General features: G+C 39.7%; 1 protein-coding gene across 1 annotated transcript in view; it reads left to right on the top strand.

The window, feature by feature from the left end:
- Positions 1–23937, top strand: part of PCLO (piccolo presynaptic cytomatrix protein) — a 501171-nt gene that overhangs the window by 221421 nt on the left and 255813 nt on the right. Inside the window, exons 4-6 of the mRNA XM_089778439.1 lie at positions 2378–3301; positions 12424–17542; positions 17917–19931. Of these exons, the coding sequence (XP_089634565.1) occupies positions 2378–3301; positions 12424–17542; positions 17917–19931 (8058 nt within the window). The remainder of the gene's footprint in view (positions 1–2377; positions 3302–12423; positions 17543–17916; positions 19932–23937) is intronic.

Raw genomic sequence — 23937 nt, forward strand, 5'->3', positions numbered from 1 at the left:
CTGGAGGGGAGCAGGAGGGACATGTCTGCCATGGAAGTTGGAGTCTTTCTGAGACAGAGCAGTGCTGGGAAGTTCCAGCCTGACTTCACTCCCAGGCTGTAGGACCTGAGCTAAGGCCGGAGGGTACGCGGGCTGTAGACAGTGCAGGGCTGGGGAAAGTCAGGGGGAGCTCTGGCCTGACCTCACTCCCAGGCTTCAGTACCTGAGGCAAGGCCTGAGTGTACTAGGGCTGCAAGAAAACTTCCTGGATAGAAAAAGGCAACAGGTCCACATCCCTTTGCCAATGAGGAGTGGCATTTTGGACAGCAGTTTCCCCATGAGGTAAGGGGCTAGATAATGATTGGCAGTGAGTCACTGAGGCTAGGTGGGTATAGGTGGCTTGAGGATTCCCTGGGAACGTAGCAGCCCAGAGGGCAGGGAACTGACCTAGGACAGTCTGAGGATGAAAGGGCATTTGGCCAGGAAGGGGGTACTCCTGGGCAGAAGAGCTAATTCCCAGAATGGCCAACTGGACGCACCTTGGGGGTGAGTGCTTGCCCCATGACAGTCAGCAAAACAGGCTGAATGAAAAAGTTGATAATCTTCCCCAGAGCTCAGTCCTGCAAGGCACAAGTCCATGGATGGTCAAGGGCATAGGTCTTTCAGAATTAAACACAACATTGTAGTGTGAGATGAGGAAGATACAAATTCTGTAAAAATTAGGACTGTATTAAGCTCAGGCATATGCAACAAAAAGCTTGGTAGCTGAGGCCCAAACTTAAAAAGGAATTTAGGTACCAAAACAGGAAGATAAGCACTTAGTGGTATTTACAAAGTACCTAGTCTGTCTGTGGGCTTTAGAAACTGCCATTAGGTACCCATCTCTGTCTTTGGGTGGATCAATTGCTTTGTAAACCTGGCCCTGGACACCTTGCAGAACTAGATGCACATTTTTCTTTTTTCTTTACAGATCAGTAACATAATCCCTTCTGATTCTGACTCTACCTCTATGATTCTATATTAGCCTTTTTTTTGCAAGAATACATCTATTCAAAAATTATCTAAAGCATGTCCTTGATCTAGACATTAGAGTTTGTGTTCTTCAGCCACAGTTTTATAATATATTATTATCATCAGTGTTATTTCTTAAACAAAAAAACTAAAGGTTTTTATAATTTACAGCATAATGATTCTGGTCCAGTAATGGGGCTCATTAGCCAAGTTTAAAATAAAGCTTCCCAGCTAACCCCTTCTCCAGAGGTTTCTGGGGGTTTTATACTGTTTACTATGTGTCAGGTTCCCATTGGAAACCTGCTGCAACTGTAGCCAAGCTCTGCTGGAAGCAATCTGGCTCTTCTGTAGCCAGGCAACCACCAACAAGAGTTTATACACAGGTGCCCATTGTCCTTTATTCTAGTTTTCTGGGAAAGGCGAATGAGACACAGAATGTAGAAATTATTTATCAAACAACTGCGGGTGGGGGAGAGAGGGAAAAGGAGGGTGAAGGGATGAAGATGACCTGCCTTTCATTCATATCCTATTGTCTCGCTTACACTTTTATCACACAAAACTAGAACATCCACAATAGGAAAAAAAAAAAGTCTAAGGGGAAAAACAAATCAAGCAAAGCAGTCCCTTAAACAAACAGACCACCTTGTTAGAATGATGAACAAATATCAAGGAAGGTATTGTCTTAATGGGTATAAGAGCTTTTGATACATTTTCGATTTTGGACATATATGGGCAAGCTTTCTACAAAAGGACAGCAATATTCTGGATGAATGATAACATTTTCAAGTGTATGTAGCCCTCTTGTTACCTTGGGCACGTTAAATTATTGCATGTTACATTGTGTGTGGTTTAGAGGAATGTGGTAAGTGTTCAATCAAGAGCTAACTATTGGAACCTGGAAAACAATTGTGTATGATGTGCATAGGATTTGAATAGCAAAGGCTGTATCAGGCCTGCTGATACGGGGGGTGGGGGGAAAGGGCAATTGCCCCAGGACCAAGTTATTCAAAAGTGTCGTGGGCTCCTAGCCTCTGCTGCCACTACCACAGGAGCAGGGAAGGATGGAGCCCCAGGCCCTTTAAATAACCGCTGGAGTGCCATGCTCTGCACTCTGGGTAGCCCTGAAGGCTCACTGGTGGGGGAGGGTCTATGGTATGGCCCACTCTGGGTGGTGCTGAAGGATTTCTGCTCCAGCTCTGACCCTACTGTTAGAGACCTCACCCCTTCCATAACCCTGGAGCTGTCTCTCCTGCCTTGCCCAGGGCCCAGCAAGTCTGTCGATCCCCCCCTCCCCCGACTATAATGAAAATAACAGCCAAAAGCATAATATGATTTTACTTTCAAAAATACTTATTTTATTAATTTAATATTGTTTGTTATGTTATAGGTACAAGAATGGCTGTGCCTAAACTGTCAGACACAAAGAGCAATATCAGGACAACTTGGGGATATGGGCAAAATGCCACCTCCCATGTCAGCCCCTTCACAGTCAATATCCAAACCATCTGTTGTTCCTCGGAGCCAGCCTATGCCTCCTGAGTCAGACCGCCCTCAGAAAACTGCAGCACCACCTACCCAAGTAGTGGAAAAATCAAAAGAAGAACCAGGAATTCAGAGGAAAGTTCCAAAGCTTCAACAGGGGAAATTGGCAAAGACACTTTCAGCTGATAAAATCCAGCAGGGGATTCAGAAGGAAGATCCACAACGTCAACAAGGGAAATTGGCAAAGACGCTTTCAGCTGATAAAATTCAGCAGGGGATTCAGAAGGAAGATCCAAAACTTCAACAGGGGAAATTGGCAAAGACACTTTCGGCTGATAAAATCCAGCAAGGAATTCAGAAGGAATCTCCAAAATTTCAACAGGGGAAATTAGCAAAGAAACCCTCTGCTGATAAAATTAATCCAGAAATACAGAAGGAGGAACCAAAACATCAGCTGGGGAAACTAGCAAAGACAACGTCAGTGGATAAAATTCCTCCAGAAATAAATTCAGATTTAAAGCAACCTGTAATTAAATTGGAAGAAGACAAAAAAGGGATATTCTCACGAGAGAAGCCATCCCTCCAAGAGGACAAAAAAGAGGATGTCAGAGTTGAGAGTAAAGGACAAGGTATCAAAGAAAAGTTAGAAGCCAAAGTACCTCCTGAAGAACTGCAGGTTAGGAAACAAGAGGAGGTGAGGAAGGAGGATTTGAGAACTGGGATGCCACAAATGGTATCCAAACCTGAAAAAATTCAGAAAGAAGAAACCCTAACTCAAGTTGCCCCTATGACACAATCTGATCATGTGGAATCAGAGAAAGAAAAAACAGTAAGCTTTTTATTTCTTTTCCTTTTCCTCAAGTAGATAATATAGGCCCCAGATTCCGCAAACCCTTGACTATGTAAGTAGTCTTTATTCTAAAAAGCCGTTGCAATGACATGGGATGATTCTTACTAGTAAACCCTGTCAGTTTGGAACAGGGCGCATAATGCCCTTGTCTGGTATTTCATTTGGGTTTGCATAGTTTTCAATCTCTGCATTTGAGAACTGAAACTAAAACAAAATTGTTTTTTTGAAGTCAGAGTCAAACCTTTCTCTTTTTTTAATGGCTGTTCTAGATACCTTTAGTATTTTATTCAGTGATAATCATTGAAGCCGATATACATATTCCATAGGTCTCAAACCCAGGAGGAACCAAGCTGCATCAGTGTTTCACTCTGTTAATGACTGTTTTCACTGATCGCTCTTGATTTTTTTTTTTTTTTTTTTTGCTATAGAGATTTTTAGTTTGAGGCAGTGACCAATTTAAATTATAAAATAGCTACGTTTCTTAGTTTGGAAATGGTAGGAGAATGCACTAATTTTATGGACCTTAATCCTCTTTTAGGATCTGCTAATACAGATTTTTATGTCCATGTGAGCATTGGCTCACCAAAGGCAAATGGGATTTGCATGATACAGGGATCTGCAATACTAAATCCCAGTTCAGGCTTTATGATATGTTTTATAGTAAATTGACATACATAATTCACATTACTCATCCATTCATAACCACATTATTTTGTATAACTTATTTCCTTTTCTCATGGAAAATTACATGTTTTCAAGTAGAAGTTATATACAGACTTTCCATTCACATAATTAAATAAATGTTAGCATGTACAGATATACCTCACTGCACTGTACATTTGTTGTATGAAGAGTAATTGTTAAGCCATTCATCAACCAAATGTGGCTAAAGAAATGATTTATACATATTTTTGGAATGTGAAAAATTGTGCTCCCTCTAATTAACCTTAAACTAATGATTGGTCATTCATTACATAAATATCAGAGTGGGTAAGGAGAATTTTTTTTTCACATCTGTCAGGCACAATATAAAGATTTCAAATAGCGCTGGCCTATATTTCAACAACAATACCCACCAACATATTTTTGAGAAGTGAGATTGTTTATTTTGGAAATATAGCTGTAGTGCCTTTTTGGAGCTCCAATGTAGGTGCTTCATGCTCTTCTGTAAGACAAGATAATTGTGGCATGGGAGATGAGAAGATACATTTTAAAAATGGGAGCCAAACCTTTAGGAAGGATGGGATTGTAAGGAAATGGAGCTGCAGTTCTCATGTGTCATAGTGGCAGAATATCCAAAACAGCACATTTTAATTTTTGGCTGAAAATTTTCATTGAGGGCATTTGAGTTTTCCACAGACAAGAGATACTTAAAAACCCAAATTTCTGTCAAACATTTTTGATGGACAATTTTCAATGAGCCCTATTTTCAGAGCTATAGTTTCCTTTTTGTATTATGAAAAGGCTAAAAAAATGCTGTATAACATCCAAGGCACTGTTCTGGACTGTTCTGAGATTCCAAAGTTCTGGCTTCTAGCTCTCATACCATCTCATACTCTAATCATGGTATTTCACCTGATTTCTTGCATACAAAACTTGCTTACTTTATTCTTGTGATAGTACCACTGAATACTTATTACAATCAAGGAGAGTACTGGAGTGAATAAGATTTCTCCTTCTGTACCTCACTTTACTGATCTGAAAATGAATATGATGATAAGCACATATTTTATATTACCAGAATGAAGCTTTGAAGTTTATTTAGCAATTTATGTGCAGGTGTGAATACCAATATATTTATTATTACTATTAAAATCAGAACTCTTTGAAACATAAATTAATGAAGAATACCAATTTTTAAATGCCAGGGTTACATTAATTGTTCTTCCTTTCTGTATTTCTTTGGTCACTAGGGAAATCCTTAGTTTTTACCTATGTGAAAATAAATTGCACATTTATTAGTTTGTTTCCTTAAAATAATTTTGATTATTTATTGAACACCGAAATGTTTTCTTTGATGTACCACAAATGGCGGGAGATACTGTCTTGCCCCAGGACTCTTGTAATCTAAGTAAAATAGAATATAACAATGTGAGTTGAATATATATTTACACCTCTTGATTTGGTACAAATCAATCTCCAGTCAGTGCAGAATATTTTTAAATGAATTCTGGAGAGGAATAGTTTAAGGATTTCTGTAAGAAGTATTTTTAAGTGGGTATTTGAGTGAAATAGTAATACATTTTAACTCATACAATTGCTATATGTAGTTTTCTATGTCTATGAAAACAATTAATTCTCACAGCATTCCCATGAGATAGATCAATATTAGTATTCCTATTTAACAGAGAGGGAAGTTAAGACATACAGTGCAGCTGAGGTGCATGGTTGCACCCTGTGTAGACATAGCCACGCTAGCTGTTATCTAGCTCGTCTGAGTTCCATTAATGAAGTCATAATAGCAGGAACATCAGCACAGTCTGTACAAGCCTACCTGGAATCCCAGGCACTTACACAGGTGACTAGTCTATGCTGGTGCCTGTACAGCCACTGCTTCACTGCTTTTGGTACATGTGCTAGCTAGATTAAAGCTATGTTGGATTTTTCTACATGGGCTATGACCACACATCCTCTGATTGCAACCTATATATACCTATACAGAGGTTAAGGGCCTCATGTCAAGTGGCAATGCTTCACTGGGCCATCGATCTGATTCTGAAGGATTTGCCCAAAGCCACTGAGTAAGTAATTAGATGCAAGATTAGACTTCATTAGTTTTTGGCTCCTATTCTTGTGTTCTGTCCACTTGACAACACTGTGCCTGCTTGCAGCTGTGGCCCGTCAATACAGGCAAACTAGGCGGTCGCCTAGGGTGCCAAGATAAATGGCCGTTGAGGGCTTTGGAGGCAGGAGCGCCGATCGTGCGTTTCACCTACGGAGCCAGTTGCCGGCAGCTCGTCTAGGGCCGCTCCTGCCTGCTTGAATAATTTGGTTTTAGGTTTTGTCAGTTAATTATTATGCCCATTAAGTATAATCTGTCAAAACATATTCTAAATTACTCTATCAATACTTGGAGGAGAAAAAATGAGGGGCTTTTCTGTAGCACCTGGACATATGCAGAAAGTAGAACTGATCATCATAATTTTTTAGTAAGTTGATTAATTTGTCTTAGCCAAAAGTATTTACACAAGATCTTTCAAAAAAACTCCATTAAAAATGTCAGCCCTCTTCACCAGCTGTGGTAAGGGAGAAGATTAGGTAAATTCAAAGGGATCAAAGCCTTTTGCTCCAGCATTTTAGACTCATAAATGACACCTTTAATATCAAAGAATCATCTATTGGTTTGTAACATTTGATGTGTTCCAGCAAATATACAGTTGCTAAAATGTGTGTTTTTCATTGGTTAAAATCTTATATAAGCTCTGATCTTTCCAGTAATTCATTGTTTCTTAATTAGAGTTGATTCAGAAAAAAACTTTAAGCAGAATATTTTGCCCTGGAGAATTCATTTGTTAAAAATTTAAATAATTTATAAAAAAGCATCAACTTTGCCAAAAATTCATGTGATTGAAAGTTCCAACAATATTAAAACATTTTATTTTGAAGTCATCATAAGAAAATGTTAAACTAATTTCCTTTCAAAATGACTTTATGATTTTTTATTTTGTACTATATTATGGGTTATAACATTTAACAATTGGAAAAAATGTTTCTACAAACCTAAAACTACTTCTTTAAAAAAAAACTCAGAGAATTTTTGGGGTTTAATTCCTAATCAGAACAAAAACAGATTTATAAATCTTTAAACCTTAGCAAAACAGTTTCTATTCTCTGCATAGTTCTCTTCTTAATCCCTGTAAGAATGTCTCTGAAAATTTGCATAGCATACTTTTTAAACTTTCATTTTCTTTTGAACAGTATTCTAATTTAATCTAAATAATTTGACACCTGTAAGCAATTTAGCCCCTAAACATTTTAATATTAATCTCACTACTCAGTAATATTATTTCTACCATGTCAGTGAATATTATAAAGAGATACCTTAAGCAACGTTGTCAGAATCTGAATGATGGATAACTATGTAATAATAAAGGGGACTGAAGAGAAAAAAAAAAAAAAAAACCTCTGGCAGGAAATAGTTAATTAACACCCAATTCCTATAAAATGCTGCTCAAAGGAAGATAATATCACCACCCTCATTTTGTAGATTGGGTAACAGATGCACCATTTCTAAGTAAAGAGAGGTAAAGTGACCCGTAAAGACTGTCCAGCAGGAGCATAGAAGAGCCAGGACTAGAAGAACCCGGGTCCTCTAAGTCTTGCCACTGAAGCAGCCAGTTGGCCATAATGCTTCTACAGTTGTAGTGATTTAGAGCTGTAAAAAGAGGGTTTTATTGCTGTAATATAGGTGCCTTCTACAATCTGACAAGTTAAAAAAAAATTCATAGGAATAGAAATGAAAAATACAAATGTAGCCTCTCTAGCAGGCCAGCCCAACTTCATGCAAAAATAATCTTGTCCTATGCCAATAGAAAGACAATACCATTGACTTAGGTGGGAATTGGAGCAGGATTTAAACTGGCAAGTTTATGGAAAGAAGTCTCTATAGGTTTTCCAGAATCCCTCTAGTTTTGACAGTGAAGAAGTTATATGTTTCCCATCAACTTCAGTCACCAAATGTTCGTTGACAGTGATAACAATAATTTCATCATCCTCATGTGCACTGTATTTTCCTTCAAACATCATCATTCATCTGAAAAGTTGTTCTTCCACAATTATAATTTTCTTGAAAGAACTGAGGCATACAGTGATACATCATAGGTAAATTAAATGTATGTTGCCTTGTATATATGATTATATTTGCATGATGGTATCACTAGACCCGCAACTATACACATGTGTCTAAGTTATAAAACAAATTCTTGTAAATTTTGCTTGTCTTGTAGTGAATTTAAAATAAAATCTGATTAGATATATTTTTATAGCTAAAACAACTTCAGTAATTCAAAACAAATTTTGTTCTCCAGTCGTACAATGTGGCACGCCAATACACAATGCAGGACCACATTACAGACTGCACAATTCCACGAGCAGAACTCCCACTGTAGCAAGGGCATCTCTGTACAGAGAATGGAGTAAGGACTAGAGACTAAGGCCACGTCTTTACTTGCCACACCAGAAATTGATCTTCTGGTGTTTGATTTTGTGGGTCTAGTTAAAATCTAACTAGCTAAATGCAAAGCTGAGGGCAGCTCCAGTTGGTGCCACTAGTCCTCACAGGTGTGAGGTGTAAGGGAGGCTGACAGGAACATTTGCTCTCCCTCGGGAAAAGAGAAAGAAAACAGGCAATCCAGTTTTTTGTGGGATTTATTTTGTTTGTTTTTAGTTAAACTTCAGTGAAGACCTTTATATGAAGGCTAAGTGAGATGCTGCGATTAAGAGGCTATTGATATCCAGGATAGTTTTCTCTGATCAATGGTGTCCTGAATCATACCAATTTCCCAATTTTCACTGAACAAATCATGTCAGCAGTGCAATAGGCTAATTCTCAATAGCATATGTCAGGGCTATCACCAGAATTGTCAAAAGAAGTGAGTACTTCTCATGGCACATGCCTTAGAAAATACAGTGGCATCGTTTCTGATATGAAATATTTGGACACATGTTATTTGGTTAAAAGAGATATCATATATTCAAAGATTAATACCTAACTTTGTCACATACACAATAAAACATTCCTGTGTAGCAGTGATTGATATCAATGTATTGAAATGAGAGGGGTAGCCATGTTCATCTGTATCTGCAAAAACAATAATGAATCCTATGGCATCTTAGGCTACGTCTAGACTGCATCCCTCAGTCGACAGAGGGATGCAAATCAAGCACATCAAAATTGCTAATGAAGCAGGGATTTAAATACCCCATGCCTCATTAGCATAAACATGGCCACCACTTTTTTCCAAAACGGAGTTTTTTCGAAAAAAAATGGCAGTCTAGACGCGGATCTGTTGCAAATAAAGCCTTTTTCAACAGATCCTGTATTTCTCAAAAAATGAGATTTACAGGATCTGTTGAAAAAGACTTTATTTTCGACCAATCCATGTCTAGACTGCTGTTTTTTGAAAAAAACTCCATTTAAAAAAAAACGGCAACCATGTTTATGCTAATGAGGCGCAGGATATTTAAATCCCTGCTTCATTAGCAATTTCAATGTGCCTAATTTATATCTCTCTGTTGACAGAGAGGTATAGTCTAGACACACACTCTGGCTACGTCTAGACTGCATCCCTGTGTCGACAGACAGATATAGATTAGGCACATCGAAATTGCTAATGAAGCAGGGATTTAAATATCCTGTGCCTCATTAGCATAAACATGGCCACCACTTTTTTTCCTAAATGGAGCTTTCAGAAAAAATCCCAGCAGCCTAGATGTGGATCTATCAAAAATAAAGCCTTTTTTGACAGATCCTGTAAACCTCATTTTTTGAGGAATACAGGATCTGTCAAAAAAGGCTTTATTTTTGACAGAGCTGCATCTAAACTGCCTTTTTTCAAAAAGCTCCGTTTCGAAAAAAAGTGACATCCATGTTTATGCTAATGAGGTCCGGGATATTTAAATCCCTGCTTCATTAGCAATTTCAATGTGCTTGATTTGCATCCCTCTGTCGACAGAGGGCTGCAGTCTAGATGTAGCCTTAGAGACTATCAGCTTTATAAGGGCATAAGTTTTCATGGGTAAAACCCACTTCATCAGATGAATTGGAGTGGAAATTACACAGGTATACCCCTGCGTCTAATTGCTATACCAATTCATCTGATGAAGTGGGTTTTACCCATGAAAACTTATGCCCTTATAAAGCTGTTAGTCTCTAAGGTGCCACAGGATTCCTCAATGTATTAATATAACATTAATCAATATACAATACGAATCATGCAGTTGGTGGTAAGGTGCTTTGACTATAAATCTTAATAATTTAAGAAATCTCACCCTGATTAATCATGAAAATTATAATAACTGAGGATAAGAAATATTTCTCTGCAAGCTTTTTTAAAAAATAGTATTGCAAATAAAACTCTGTATAAATAAAAAGACCTAAAAGTATGGAATCCTAGGGCTAGAAGAGACCTTGGGAGGTCATCAAGTCCAGCCCCCTGCCCAAAGCTTAATTATTTACTGAAGGCATAAACCTGCATAACAAACTTGTCACAGTACGGGAGTCAGGAGACTTTTAGAGGATGGTTTTCAAGTTGCCAGAGGAGGCACCGACACTGGTCACTGATAAATGGGACATGTTCTCAGCTGGGAGGCAGGATAGGTGCCTGTCATTGAGGGGAGGATGAGATATTTTATTAACTGAATGAGAGAGGTGGCTTTGGGGCCCTTGTCTCTGGGGGTATGTCTACACTACCACCCTAGTTCGAACTAGGGTGGTAATGTAGGCATACCGCACTTGCAAATGAAGCCCGGGATTTGAATTTCCCGGGCTTCATTTGCATAAGCCGGCCGGCGCCATTTTTAAATGCCGGTTCGTTCGAACCCCGTGCCGCGCGGCTACACGCGGCACAGGCTAGATAGTGCGGACTAGCAAGCCATTCCGCACTACCATTCCACATTCCACGAGGCGTACAGATAGTGCGGAATAGCTTGCTAGTTCGCACTATCTAGCCCGTGCCGCGTGTAGCCGCGCGGCACGGGGTTCGAACGAGCCGGCATTTAAAAATGGCGCCGGCCGGCTTATGCAAATGAAGCCCGGGAAATTCAAATCCCGGGCTTCATTTGCAAGTGCGGTATGCCTACATTACCACCCTAGTTCGAACTAGGGTGGTAGTGTAGAGATACCCTAGGAGACATAGGAATTTTGGTAGTTGGGAGAGCATTTAGCAGTTGAGACTTATTCAGAAACAGGGGGATCCTTGGGATGGAGGTACTTTGCCACAAGGGATGTATGTATGTTTTTGTCACCTTTAAAGAAGGCTACAAGCCCCCGGTCACGTATGGAAGGTTCTGGAATTTGGAAGGCTAGTTAAGGACATATAACTAGCAATAAAGAAGGCTATTACAACTGGGAAGTTTGGGTTGTTGTTGGTTTTCAGTTGGCTGATATTCCTGCTTTTATCCTTATGACACAACTTTCTAGCAGCAGCATCTGCCTACATCTCCAAGGAACTTAGAGACCTTCTGCTTCTGAACCTAAGCACTGGGAAAGTTCCTCCCAGTTGAATTTTTGCATACTCAGGAGTAGGCTCTCGAGTGTTCCAGATACCATGCACTCATTTCAGTATTTCATGTATTCTGTTGCATACTAGAGAGAGAGTAGTACTGGGAGACAGAAACCAAAGGCCAATCACCCTGGCTACTGAGGTTATTTTTAGGGAAGGGAGATTAAATTTGGGAAAGAAGGGAGTAGAAGCCAGAAATGTTGCAGGCTGACAAACAGGAATCCATGTTCTAGTATATCTTGAATCATAAAATCATAGAATTCTAGAATTGGAAAGGACCTCGAGAGATCATCAAGTCCAGTCCCCTGCCGTCATGGCAGGACCAAGCACCATCTAGCTCATCCCTGATAGATGTCCATTCAACCTGTTCTTAAATATCTTCATTGTTAGAGATTCCATAACCTCCCTAGGCAATTTATGCCAGTGTTTAATTATCTGCAACTATTTAGCTTTGCATCCGAGGTGATAAAAAAAAATCTTTAAACTAAATCCATCATGCATTGATCATCTACCACTATGCAACAGACTATAATTAGAAAGTGTTCTGACAGAGGACTACAGTGTTTGTTTATGTTTAAAAATAAAGACCAACCATAAGCTTTTAACATGATGAATCAGTTGCATACGTGAACTGTCATGCAAAGCATAATTAGATTACATTGAAAAAACCTCATAATTCAAGGATCTCTTTTTAGATGTTTAAACCGCTTTGTGTATCAAAATTAGTGTTTCATTAATTTATGGTTTAATCTTCTGGTTTAAAATACTTCTTATCACAATATTTCATTGGGAATGTTAACCCTTCTTTGAGAAAAAGCCTTATATGTAACAGCCTGGTGACATTAAGAATTGATATATATATACATATTTATTTTCTAGGAGAAGGAGATTGACAAATCAGAAACATCAATCTCTCAGCAACAGAGAAGTCCACAAGGTCTGAGTGACACTGGGTATTCTTCTGATGGGATATCAAGTTCACTTGGTGAAATTCCAAGTCTTATCCACAGTGATGAAAAAGATTTACTCAAGGAACTGTCTAAAAAAGATACTTTTTCACAAGAAGGCAGTCCTTCAAGCCCCTCAGATCTTGCAAAGTTGGAAAGTACAGTTTTGTCAATTTTGGAAGCCCAGGCCAGTACCTTTGCTGAGGAGGAGTCTGGGAAGACCAAAGATCTTTATGGTATATATGGTGAACAGACAAAGGATCAGCATAGAACAAAGCCTTTGCCAATGACTCCAGAACCTTATAGTTCAGATGAGGAAGATCTGGAAGACATTCAAGAAGAAGATGAAGATGGTCTTGAAGAAGATGGAAAACCAAGTGTTACAACTCAGAAAGACTATAAGGAAAAGGTGGATGCAGTAGACGATACATCAACAAGAAGGCAACGCTATGATTCTGTAGAAGACAGCAGCGAGAGTGAAAACTCACCTGTGCCAAGGAGAAAAAGACGAACTAGTGTCAGTTCCTCAAGCAGCGATGAGTACAAACGAGAAGACAGTCTTGGATCAGGTGATGATGAAGACTTCATTCGAAAACAGATCATAGAGATGAGTGCTGATGAAGATGCCTCTGGTTCTGAAGATGACGAATTCATTAGGAACCAGCTTAAAGAAATCAGTATAATTGAAAGCCAAAAGAAGGAAGAAGTGAAAGTCAAAGCTAAAGGGACAGCTGGAAAACATAGGAGGATGATGCGGAAAAGTATCACAAGCTATGATGAGGATACTGGAAGACGTCATTCATGGCACGATGATGATGATGATGATGACGAAACTTTTGATGAAAGCCCAGAACCTAAATTTAGGGAAACCAAAAGTCAGGATAGTGAAGAACTCACTGTAACTGGAGGAGGAGGAGGTCTTCGACGTTTCAAAACAATAGAACTCAACAGCACAATAACAAATACATATTCTGAGGCAGCTGAACCACAGAAGGTTAGCTTATATTTTGATGAAGAGCCAGAGCTAGAGATGGAGAGTCTTACAGATTCACCGGAAGACAGATCCCGAGGTGAAGGGTCTTCTAGTTTGCATGCCTCCAGTTTCACTCCCGGTACGTCTCCCACATCTGTGTCATCTCTCGATGAAGATAGTGACAGCAGTCCTAGTCACAAAAAAATGGGAGGAGAAAGCAAACAACAACGCAAAGCCAGACACCGGTCACATGGTCCTCTTCTACCCACCATTGAAGATTCTTCAGAAGAAGAAGAGCTAAGGGAGGAGGAAGAGCTGCTAAAGGAACAAGAGAAACAACGTGAATTAGAACAGCAGCAAAGAAAGAGTTCTAGCAAAAAATCTAAGAAAGACAAAGATGAGCTACGAGCACAGAGAAGACGGGAACATCCAAAGACTCCACCAAGTAATCTTTCTCCTATTGAAGATGCATCTCCAACGGAAGAATTACGACAGGCAGCAGAAATGGAAGAGCTGCATCGATCTTCCTGTTCTGAATATTCACCAAGTATTGAGTCAGATCCTGAAGGATTTGAAATCAGCCCCGAAAAAATAATAGAAGTGCAAAAGGTTTATAAGTTGCCTACAGCTGTCTCTTTATATTCTCCAACAGATGAACAACCTGTTGGGGTCCTAAAAGAAGAAAGTAGTCAAAAAACATTGAAAAGTGCTGAAGAGGTTTATGAGGAAATGATGTACAAATCCCATAAATCCAAACTATTTCAAAATCCAAATGAAAAAGAAGTGTTTGAAAAAGAATCTTTATATGGTGGGATGTTAATAGAGGATTATATTTATGAATCTTTAGTAGAGGACACATATAATGGAAGTATTGATGCTAATCTTGTAATGAGACAAGATGAAAGTAAAGAATTCATTCAGCAGAGAGGGAGAGAGAGAAAAATAAAACCTTCTGATCAGATTTATGAAGAAGCTATGCAGAAAATTGTAGATCAACGGAAAGACTATTACAGTATACAGCCTTTGCATTCAATTGTGCCTCAAGAAGACATTGTGTCTAGTTCTTACATTATACCAGAAAGTCATGAGATAGTTGTATTGGACAGTGTTGTAACTTCCACTACTGAGCAAAAGCAGCTGTTAGATGCAGATGCTGCTTATGAGGAGCTTATGAAACGACAAAGAATACAACTAACACCAGGCTCCAGTCCAACTCAGCCAACATCTGATTTAACTCCTGCACCAGATAAAAACATATTTGTAGTTGGAGACAAAGTGGATGGTGCATCTTTAGCATCAAGTGATGTTATGACCGTTTCAGAGACAGCGTTAGTCAGCAGCACAGTGCATTCTATTCCAGATGTTAAAATAACTCAGCACTTTACTACAGAAGAAATAGAAGATGAATACCTAACAGATTATGCCAGAGAAGTTCAGGAAATAATTTCTCATGAAACATCAATGTTGACCTACATTGAGGCATCAGAAAGTGCAACATCAGTTTTACCTTATGATACATCTTCCCTTACATCATCTACATCTTCAGTTTGTACCACTGATAGCTCTTCACCTGTTACTGGAATAGATAGCACAACTATGGGTTATGTAGACATAGCAGATGCTGTAGGTAAATTAGTGCATTCTGAAGATATCTGTGCTGTAGCTCAAGCTCCCTTAAGTTTCACAGCAGAACTTTCTGAAATAAGCTCACCTTATGAACTTGTTACTGTGCCCCTTAAAAAGACAGATGTATCCACAGATATGGCAAGTGTGGATCATAGTGTAATTTCTTTGCCTGGAGATGCACCTTCAGTAGTGACAACAATGGCTATAAAACCGAAGCAATATACTTCTGAGTCCAATATCTTTGAGTCACCCAAACCTGAAAAAGACACCACCAGAAAAATTAAAAGTACAGCTGATACTGATATTGCTAAGGCACTTTCTGAAGATGTACACAAAGGATTTGAGTTTGAGATGACAATAACTAATTTGGCTGAGGCTGCATCTGATCAACTTCCTGTGTGTATTACATCAAAGTCATCCCCATTCACATCCTCTGTATCTACTACCTATGTTACAACTAAGACTAGCACTGTATCTGTATTACCATCTATTGCTTCTTCAGTTCCCACTGTAACATCCAAAGTATTCTCATTTTTTAGAAGTTCTTCTTTGGATTCTTCTGCTCAACCTTCTCCACCACCACCGCCACCCCCTCCTCCACCACCACCTCCGCCACCTCCACCTCCCCTACCATTACCTCCACCTACTCCACCTAAACCAGCTATCTATCCCAAAAAGAAGCCACAGGATAAGACTCCAGCGGCAACTTCTGAAGTGGTACCTTCTGTTACTAGTGTTGTAGCCGTAGAGGCTATAGATATGTTAAAAAACAATTTTGTATCTACTCCAAAAATATACACCCCAACACCACCTCCTGTGCCACCTAAGCCATCCTTAATTCCAGCAGGGCTTGTGTTCAGTCACAGGCCTGCTGAAGTAACGAAGCCTCCAATTGCTCCTAAGCCAGCAGTTCCTCAGCACCCAATAGCTGCTCATCATAAGCCAGCAGAAAAACAGCCAAAACCAACAGGTTTGTCACTGAAAAGCATGACTTTGAATTTGGTCTCTTCAGCAGAGTGCAAGTTGCCATCCCCATCATCCCCTTTGTCTCCACACTCCAACAAATCTTCACCAAGGTTGACCAAACCCTCGCAGGAGACCTATGTTGTTATCACATTGCCATCTGAACCTGGAACTCCCACAGACTCTATAACTAGTCAAGCTATTACCAGTTGGCCTTTAGGTTCGCCCTGGAAGGAACAGCTTCCCCAAAATATGCAACCTCTGTTTACTCCATCTATGAAAGCTTTGGAGATTCAAAGTATGGCAGATCACAGCATGTATATTTCAGGTGCTTTGCAGGCTCTTTCCACCATTCCTGTCACGGCACAATCAACGTTTGAAACAGTCCCTAGCTCAGTAACACAGTTAATAACAACAGAAGTGACCAAGACCACAGTGTCTGTGGTTAAAAGCTCAATTCCCTCTGTTGGTTTAGGTAGTGTCTCCATTACTATACCTCCAGAACCAACATATATAGGTGAGCAACCCAGGGGTACAGAGAATGGAAGATTCCATCTGTTTGGTGATGTTATTGACCTTCGTACTTTAACTAAAATGGATATTGAAATGACAGACAGCTGTATGGATCTGTCTGCAGCTCCGACGGATGTGAGAAGGCAAACTGTGGCAAGTGATGTAAGTGGGCGGCCAGTAAGTGCTGTCCAACCAGCTATCATAAATCTTAGCACTGTGTCAGCAGCAGAACCTTCTCTAGCACTAGTCACAGAAACAGTAACAATAATGGCCTGCACAGCTACTGTAAATTACACATCAAGTACAGAGAGCCTTGTAGATCTCGGACATGCAATGACAACACCACTGCAGCTGACTACGTCAAAACATTTTGATCCTGCATACAGAGTAATAGGCAGCCAGGCAGTCTCTGCAGGTAGAGATGAAGTGCCAATAAACTTATCTCTGGGTACTTCAACACAGGCAGTGTCATGGGCTACTGCAATGCCTGTTACTGTTCCTCCTGTTGGCGTGACAAATGGTTGGACTGATGTTTCAACATCCCAAGAGCTAACAGAGAGTGGTGCAGTTGATCTTAGCACCACGAAATCCCACAGAACCATGGTGGCGGTGGATGAAGTTACTTCAGGAGTTGTCACCAGCGTCATAGAAGAAGAAAAGCCTGTTGATCTGACTGCAGGGAGAAGAGCTGTTTGCTGTGATGTGGTTTATAAATTACCATTTGGCAGTAGTTGTACAGCACAGCAGCCGCCAACCACACTGCCTGAAGATCGGTTTGGTTACAGAGATGACCATTATCAGTATGATCGCTCAGGGCCCTATGGGTATAGAGGATTTGGAGGTATGAAACCATCTATGTCTGACACTAATTTATCGGAAGCTGGCCTTTTTGCCTACAAAAGCAAGAATAGCTTTGATTATCGAATTGGGGCAACAGATGCAGCAGTAGATCTGACTTCCGGAAGAGTCAGTACAGGTCAGTATGACACAGCAACAGACCTTTCTTTAAAATATAATTGTGGTGTTCCTCATCTCATATCAGGATAATTTTTTTAAAATTTTTTTCCTCCTTCTGTTGTTATGTTTTCTGTTGGACAATGTGACAAATTATTTTGGATCCCACCTTTATTTTATTTCTTCATTTTACAATGTGGTTTTGCACAGGGGTCCTGCATGTGCCTGCATGTTCAGCAATGCTTTTTTCTTCACGTCTAAACTAGATCATTAACCTGAAGATTTGCATGCAGTTCCCTACCCCTGTTTAATTCATCAAGATGGGATGGCTTTCAGAATCCACAAAGCAGCATAATTTTGGGGGACTGGACTATAACTCTTGCCCTATAATTTCAGGTGAGGTAATGGATTACTCAAGCAAGAGCACTGGTCCTTATCCAGAGACTCGGCAAGTGATTTCAGGCATCGGGATTAGTGCACCACAGTATTCCCAAGCCAGGATAATACCTTCTCTGGGATCCCAGTATGGTGTTGGAAGTGTGTTACGATCATCTAATGGTGTTGTTTATTCCTCGGTTGCAACTCCAATCCCAGCCACATTTGCCATAACCACACAGCCTGGTTCTATTTTCAGTACAACTGTCAGAGATTTATCTGCTCTCCAAACAATTGACTCAGTGCCCTCATTATCAACCTTGCAACAGAATCAGCCACTTCCAAGATCATACAGTTTCTTGACAACAGTGGCAGCTGAAAAAGACAATGCAATTACTGGCATTGATATTGACACGGTGTTGCAACCTAGCACTATAGAAACGGTTACCACTGAGACAGCTAACCTGATGCCTGTTTTAACAACAGCCTCTGAAGCTTTTACAGATGTAATTGAAGATGAAGTCGCCCTTCTTATTGCTCCTGAAGAAGACAAACAGCAGCAGCTTGAATTACAACGTGAACTGCTTGAGCTTGAGAAACTTAAGCAGCAGCGCTTTGCAGAGGAACTAGAATGGGAACGTCAGGAAATCCAAAGGTTTAGAGAACAAGAAAAGCTTATGGTCCAAAAGAAACTGGAGGAGTTGCAATCCATGAAGCACCATCTCTTATTTCAGCAAGAAGAGGAACGACAAGCTCAGTTCATGATGAGACAGGAAACTTTAGCCCAGCAGCAACTACAGCTTGAGCAATTTCAGCAACTTCAACAGCAGCTTCATCAGCAGCTGGAGGAGCAAAAAATTCGCCAGATATATCAGTATAATTATGACCCTTCTGGAACTGTTTCTCCACAAACAAGCACAGACCAAGTGCTCTTGGAAGGGCAGTACACTGCTGCAGAAAATGGCCAGTTTTGGACTAGTGATGACCCAACCACCACAACTTCCACTGTGCTGGGCATTGAAATTCCACAAAGCCAAACCTGGTACCCAGTTCAGTCAGATGGTATTACCCAATATATATCTAGGCCTGGTATGCTAAACTCTGTTTCAGAAATGTCTCTTAAGGACATCGATGTGAGAGAGGAGAAACAACTGAAAAAGAGGAGCTCCATGCCAAAATTGCGTGGTCAGTATGATGAGCTTGAAGAGACCCTGGGAGAAGAGCCCCGGAGTTTTAAAAAAATAGTGGACAGTGGAGTACAAACTGATGATGAAGATGGTGCAGACAGAAGTTACACAAGCAGGAGAAGGAGAACTAAGAAGAGTGTTGACACAAGCGTTCAGACGGATGATGAAGATCAGGATGAATGGGATATTTCTAACAGATCAAGAAGGAAGTCTCGTGTTGGGAAATATAACGAGGGTACCACTGAGGTAGACAAGGCTAAGCCATTTTCCAAAGTGTCCAGTATTGCAGTTCAGACAGTGGCAGAGATTTCTGTACAGACAGAACCAGTAGGGACAATAAGAACACCTTCAATAAGGGCTAGGCTGGATGCTAAGGTTGAAATCATTAAGCATATTTCAGCTCCAGAAAAGACATACAAAGGAGAAAGTTTGGGATGTCAAACAGAAACAGACTCAGATACGCAGAGTCCCCAGTACTTAACAGCTACATCTCCACAGAAAGATAAAAAGCGTCCAACACCACTAGAAATAGGCTACTCATCCCATCTTCGTGCAGATTCCACACTACAGGTAGTCCCTTCCCCTCCTAAATCTCCCAAAGTTCTATATTCACCCATTTCACCTGTCTCACCAAGCAAAGTTATAGAGTCTGCCTTTGTACCCTATGAAAAATCCATTACTGATGACATCGGCCCTCCAAAGATGCTGCATGCTGATACTGCCAAGGTTCCTCCACTGAGCCCAAAGTCTGCAAAGAGCATGCAGCGCTCTATGTCGGATCCTAAGCCCTTGAGTCCAACAGCAGAAGACACTTCCAGACCTCAGTTTCAATACACTGAGGGATTTGTGGTAAGAATTTTGTGTTCTTTTTTTCTGTAGCATGAAAACTGGTAGGTTGACTTTCAATGCATAATGAGGGATTAGGTATTCATTCACAGGATCTGTTCACAAAATAATGTTTATATACCATGCTGGAAAAGTACCATGATAAATCCTAAGTGGATTGCAGTAATTATTTTGATTGTTTAATTTGAAAATAAAGATACCCATGGTATCACCTAAAACTAGCAGGGTGCTTACAATTTTAGATGCTAAGATTACTACTAACACTTTTTCAGTTAACTACATTCATATTCATTCTAATAAGGATCCATTTGTCCTCATCAAGTTCCTATGCTATAGTATGGAATGCAACTGCATTAAGGTGTTGAATGCACATGCTTTCCAAGATACCAAAACCCCAGATTTACTTCTGGCTGGTTGAACTCTCTTCCTTGTCTCCACTAGAAACAGGAAGGAGTACGTATCCCTGATGTTCTCAATTAAGTAAAGATTCTCTTTCTTCTCTCAATTTGTACTTGTTTGACTACTCCCCATTCCTGGAAGTCTCATTTCTCAGCTATGATTTTTATGGATAAGGAGAAGTAGGTGGGACTGACCCATATGTTCAGTACTGCTTCCTCTTCACCATGGAGGTCAATTTGCAATAACAAGAGACATGCAGACCTCCAAAAAATAAGTGTATGATTTGTGGAGTGTTCCCTGAGAAATTACACCTTCTTAGAAATGAAAATCAAACCTTCACTGCCTTTATTTTCTGAGAAGGAGGAGAGATTCATCATTTAGTATATTCTTGATTGTCCTGTCCCATTTGTGTGTGTGTGTTCCTTTTGTTCATCTGCATATGCTGTTTAGTTGTGACCAGAGAGAGTCCTCTCTCTGGTTTGTCTATTAATGTTATGTGTTTTTCTTCGGTGTTTAGTTGTGTGTGAATGGATATTGTATCAGGAGGCATGAGAGTTTCTCTCCTGCCTCTGTGATTGCATGTGTGCCATATGTTTTCCAGTTTCAGGCTATCCACTCCCATCCTCTAAGGCCCAGATTGTGCATGAGTCCTGCATCAACATAGAATCATAGAAATATAGGACTGGAAAAGATTCTGTCAGGGCATTTAGTCCAGTCTCCTGCCCAGAAGCAGGACTAATTATAAAATAGGTAACCCCGACAGGTGTTCATCTAATCTGTTCTTAAAAACTTCCAATGACAGCAAATGCACAACTTCGCTAGGTAATTTGGTCCAGTTATTAACTACCATAAAGTTAGCAAGTTTTGCCTGATGTATAATCTAAATCTCCCTTGCTACAATTTAAGACCATTTCTTCTTATCCTGTCTTCAGTAGTTGAGGAGGACAAATTATCACTTGTTTACATACTTGAAGATTATTATTATATCTCTCCTTCTCCAGACTAAACAAACCCATTTTTTTCAATCTTTTCTCATAGGTCATATTTTCTAAATGTTTAATCACTTGTGTTGCTCTCCTGTACATTGTCTCCAATTTGTCAACATCTTTCCCAAATTGTGGCACCCAGAAGTGAAAGTCTCAACTCCTGTTGAGGCTTTATAAATGCTGAGTAGAGTGCAATCCTTACTTCTCATGGCTTGCTTATAATATTCCTGCTAATTCATCCCTGAAAGAAGTTTGCCTTTTTTGCAAGTGTTACTTTGTTGACTCATATTTCATTTGTGATCCACTATAGTCCCCAGATCCTTTTCTGCAGTACTCCTTCCTAGATAGTGATTTCCCATTTTATATTTGTGCAATTGGTTATTCCTTTTAAGTGTACTATTTTGCATTTGCCCTGATTGAATTGTTTCCTGTTTATTTCAGACCATTTCTCCAGTTTAAGATCATTTTGAATTTTAATCCTGTCCTTCCAAAGCACTTGAAGCCCCTCCCAGCTTGGTATCAGCTGCAGACTTTATAAATGTACTCTCTACACCATTATCCAAATCATTCATGAAGATATTGAATAGAACTGCACTCAGGATAGATTCTGCAGGACCCAGTAATATGCCTTTCCAGCTTGATTGTGGATCACTAATAAATGTCTAAGTACATTTTTATAACCAGTTATGCACTTACCTAATAATAGGCTCATCCAGGCTATATTTCTCTATTTTATTTATGAGAAGGTCATGTTAGACAGTATCAACAAATCTGACTTAAAATGAGGTATATCACATCGGCTTAAATCACATCCATGTTGACTTTTACTTACCACCTTATTTTCTTCTAGGTGCTTAAAAATTGATTGTCTGATGATTTGTTCTATTATCTTTCCGGGTGCCAAGGTTGCACTGACAGGTCTATAACTCTCTGGGTTGTCCTCATCTCCCCCTTTTTTTATTGCTAGGTACTATATTTGCACTTTTCTAGTTCTCTTGGGTCTCTCATGCCATCCATTAGTTCTCAGAGATAATCACTAATGTCTCAGAGCTCTTTTCAGCCAGGTTCTTAAGTATTCTAGGATATATTTCATCACATGCTGCCCACTTGAAAAATCTAAACTGTCTAAGCAATTCTAAACTTGTTCTTTTCCTATTTTAGCCTGAGAACCTACCCCCTTTACACTAATATTTATTATGTTGTGGTCAAATCACTGCTAACTTTTGAAACCTGTGAAACCTAAAACAAAGAAAGAATTTAACACTTCAGCCATTGCTGCATTTTCTATTATCTTTTCCCAACTGAGTAATGGACCTATCCTGTCACAATCTTCCTCTTGCTTCCAGTGTTCCTTCTAAACTGTGGGGCAGCACAGCTTCACAGGTGATTAATCAGCCCCGCCCAGTCAGTCAGCTCAGTACATGGAGCCCTGAGCCTCTGACCTCTTGCATCTGATGTATTTGTAAAATGTTTTTATGTTACCCTTTGTGATGGTAGGTAGTTTAATCTCATTTTTGCCTTCACCTTCCTAATTTTGTGTCTATGTGCTTGGGTTGTTTTTTGTTTTTATATTCATCCTTCATCATTTAACGTAATTTTCACTTTTTGTATGGCTGGTGGTTGGTGGTGGTGGTGGTCATTCCAGGTCATGGAAGGTTTCCTGGTTAAGCCAGGATGGTTGTTTACCATTACCATGTTTCCATGCAGGAGTGCAGAGGCCATTCACAATAAAGACTCCTTAAAGGCAATGGCTAGATTAAGCTCATAGGGTATGTCTACACTGTACAGTTATTTTGGAATACCTATAGTATCCCTAAATAGCTACCCCATGTCTTCACAAGCCACCTGTTATTTCAAAATAACGGGTGTGCTATTTTGGCATCCTGGTAACCCTCGTTCCACAACTGTTAAGGGATGTCTCAAAATAGCACTTTATTTCGAAATCGATTTGAAATAAGATACGCAATTTGAATAGCTCAAATTGCGTATCTTATTTCAAGTTTAGGATGCTGTGTAGGTGCACCCATAGGGAAGACAGGGAATTATCATGGAGCATGAGAACGAGGCTCATTTATTTCTATAAATAGAAACATTTGACATTGATTTACTAATCTGTATAAAGAGGACTATGTGTGTAATCTGAGTAATGTAGTTTGCCTCTAAAGACCTTAAGTGATAAAGCTTGAAAATATACAGTGTGAATTAAGGGATATGGAGTATGTTATTTTTAATTAATATTAATCCTGTTTATTACTCTACAGCCTATAGGCCAACTGAGAATGGCGCTCCATTATTCTCTAGGCAGTATTACTTACACACATGTAGTAATAGATGGACCTTGCCCCACATACCTTGCAGTCTAAATAGAGCAGGCATACACAGGGTGGGAGTTGGATAGGACACAGCAGCAGAGTGAAAAAGGTAAGGATGGCAAACATTACGTTAGTTCCATAATGTTTTTTGTTTGTTTGTTTTATTTTGTTACTTAATTCCTGTGTCATGTTATGCCAACGTATCATGTCCTGCAACAGTTGGATTTAAGTAATTCACCACTTCAGATTTATCCTAATTCAGGGGTGAAAACCTCTGGTGTGCTGCTGGTTGTTGTTCACCAGATGGGTCAC

Source organism: Pelodiscus sinensis, chromosome 1, assembly GCF_052426305.1.
Source record: "Pelodiscus sinensis isolate ZL-2025 chromosome 1, ASM5242630v1, whole genome shotgun sequence".
NCBI classification, from domain to species: Eukaryota; Metazoa; Chordata; order Testudines; family Trionychidae; genus Pelodiscus; species Pelodiscus sinensis.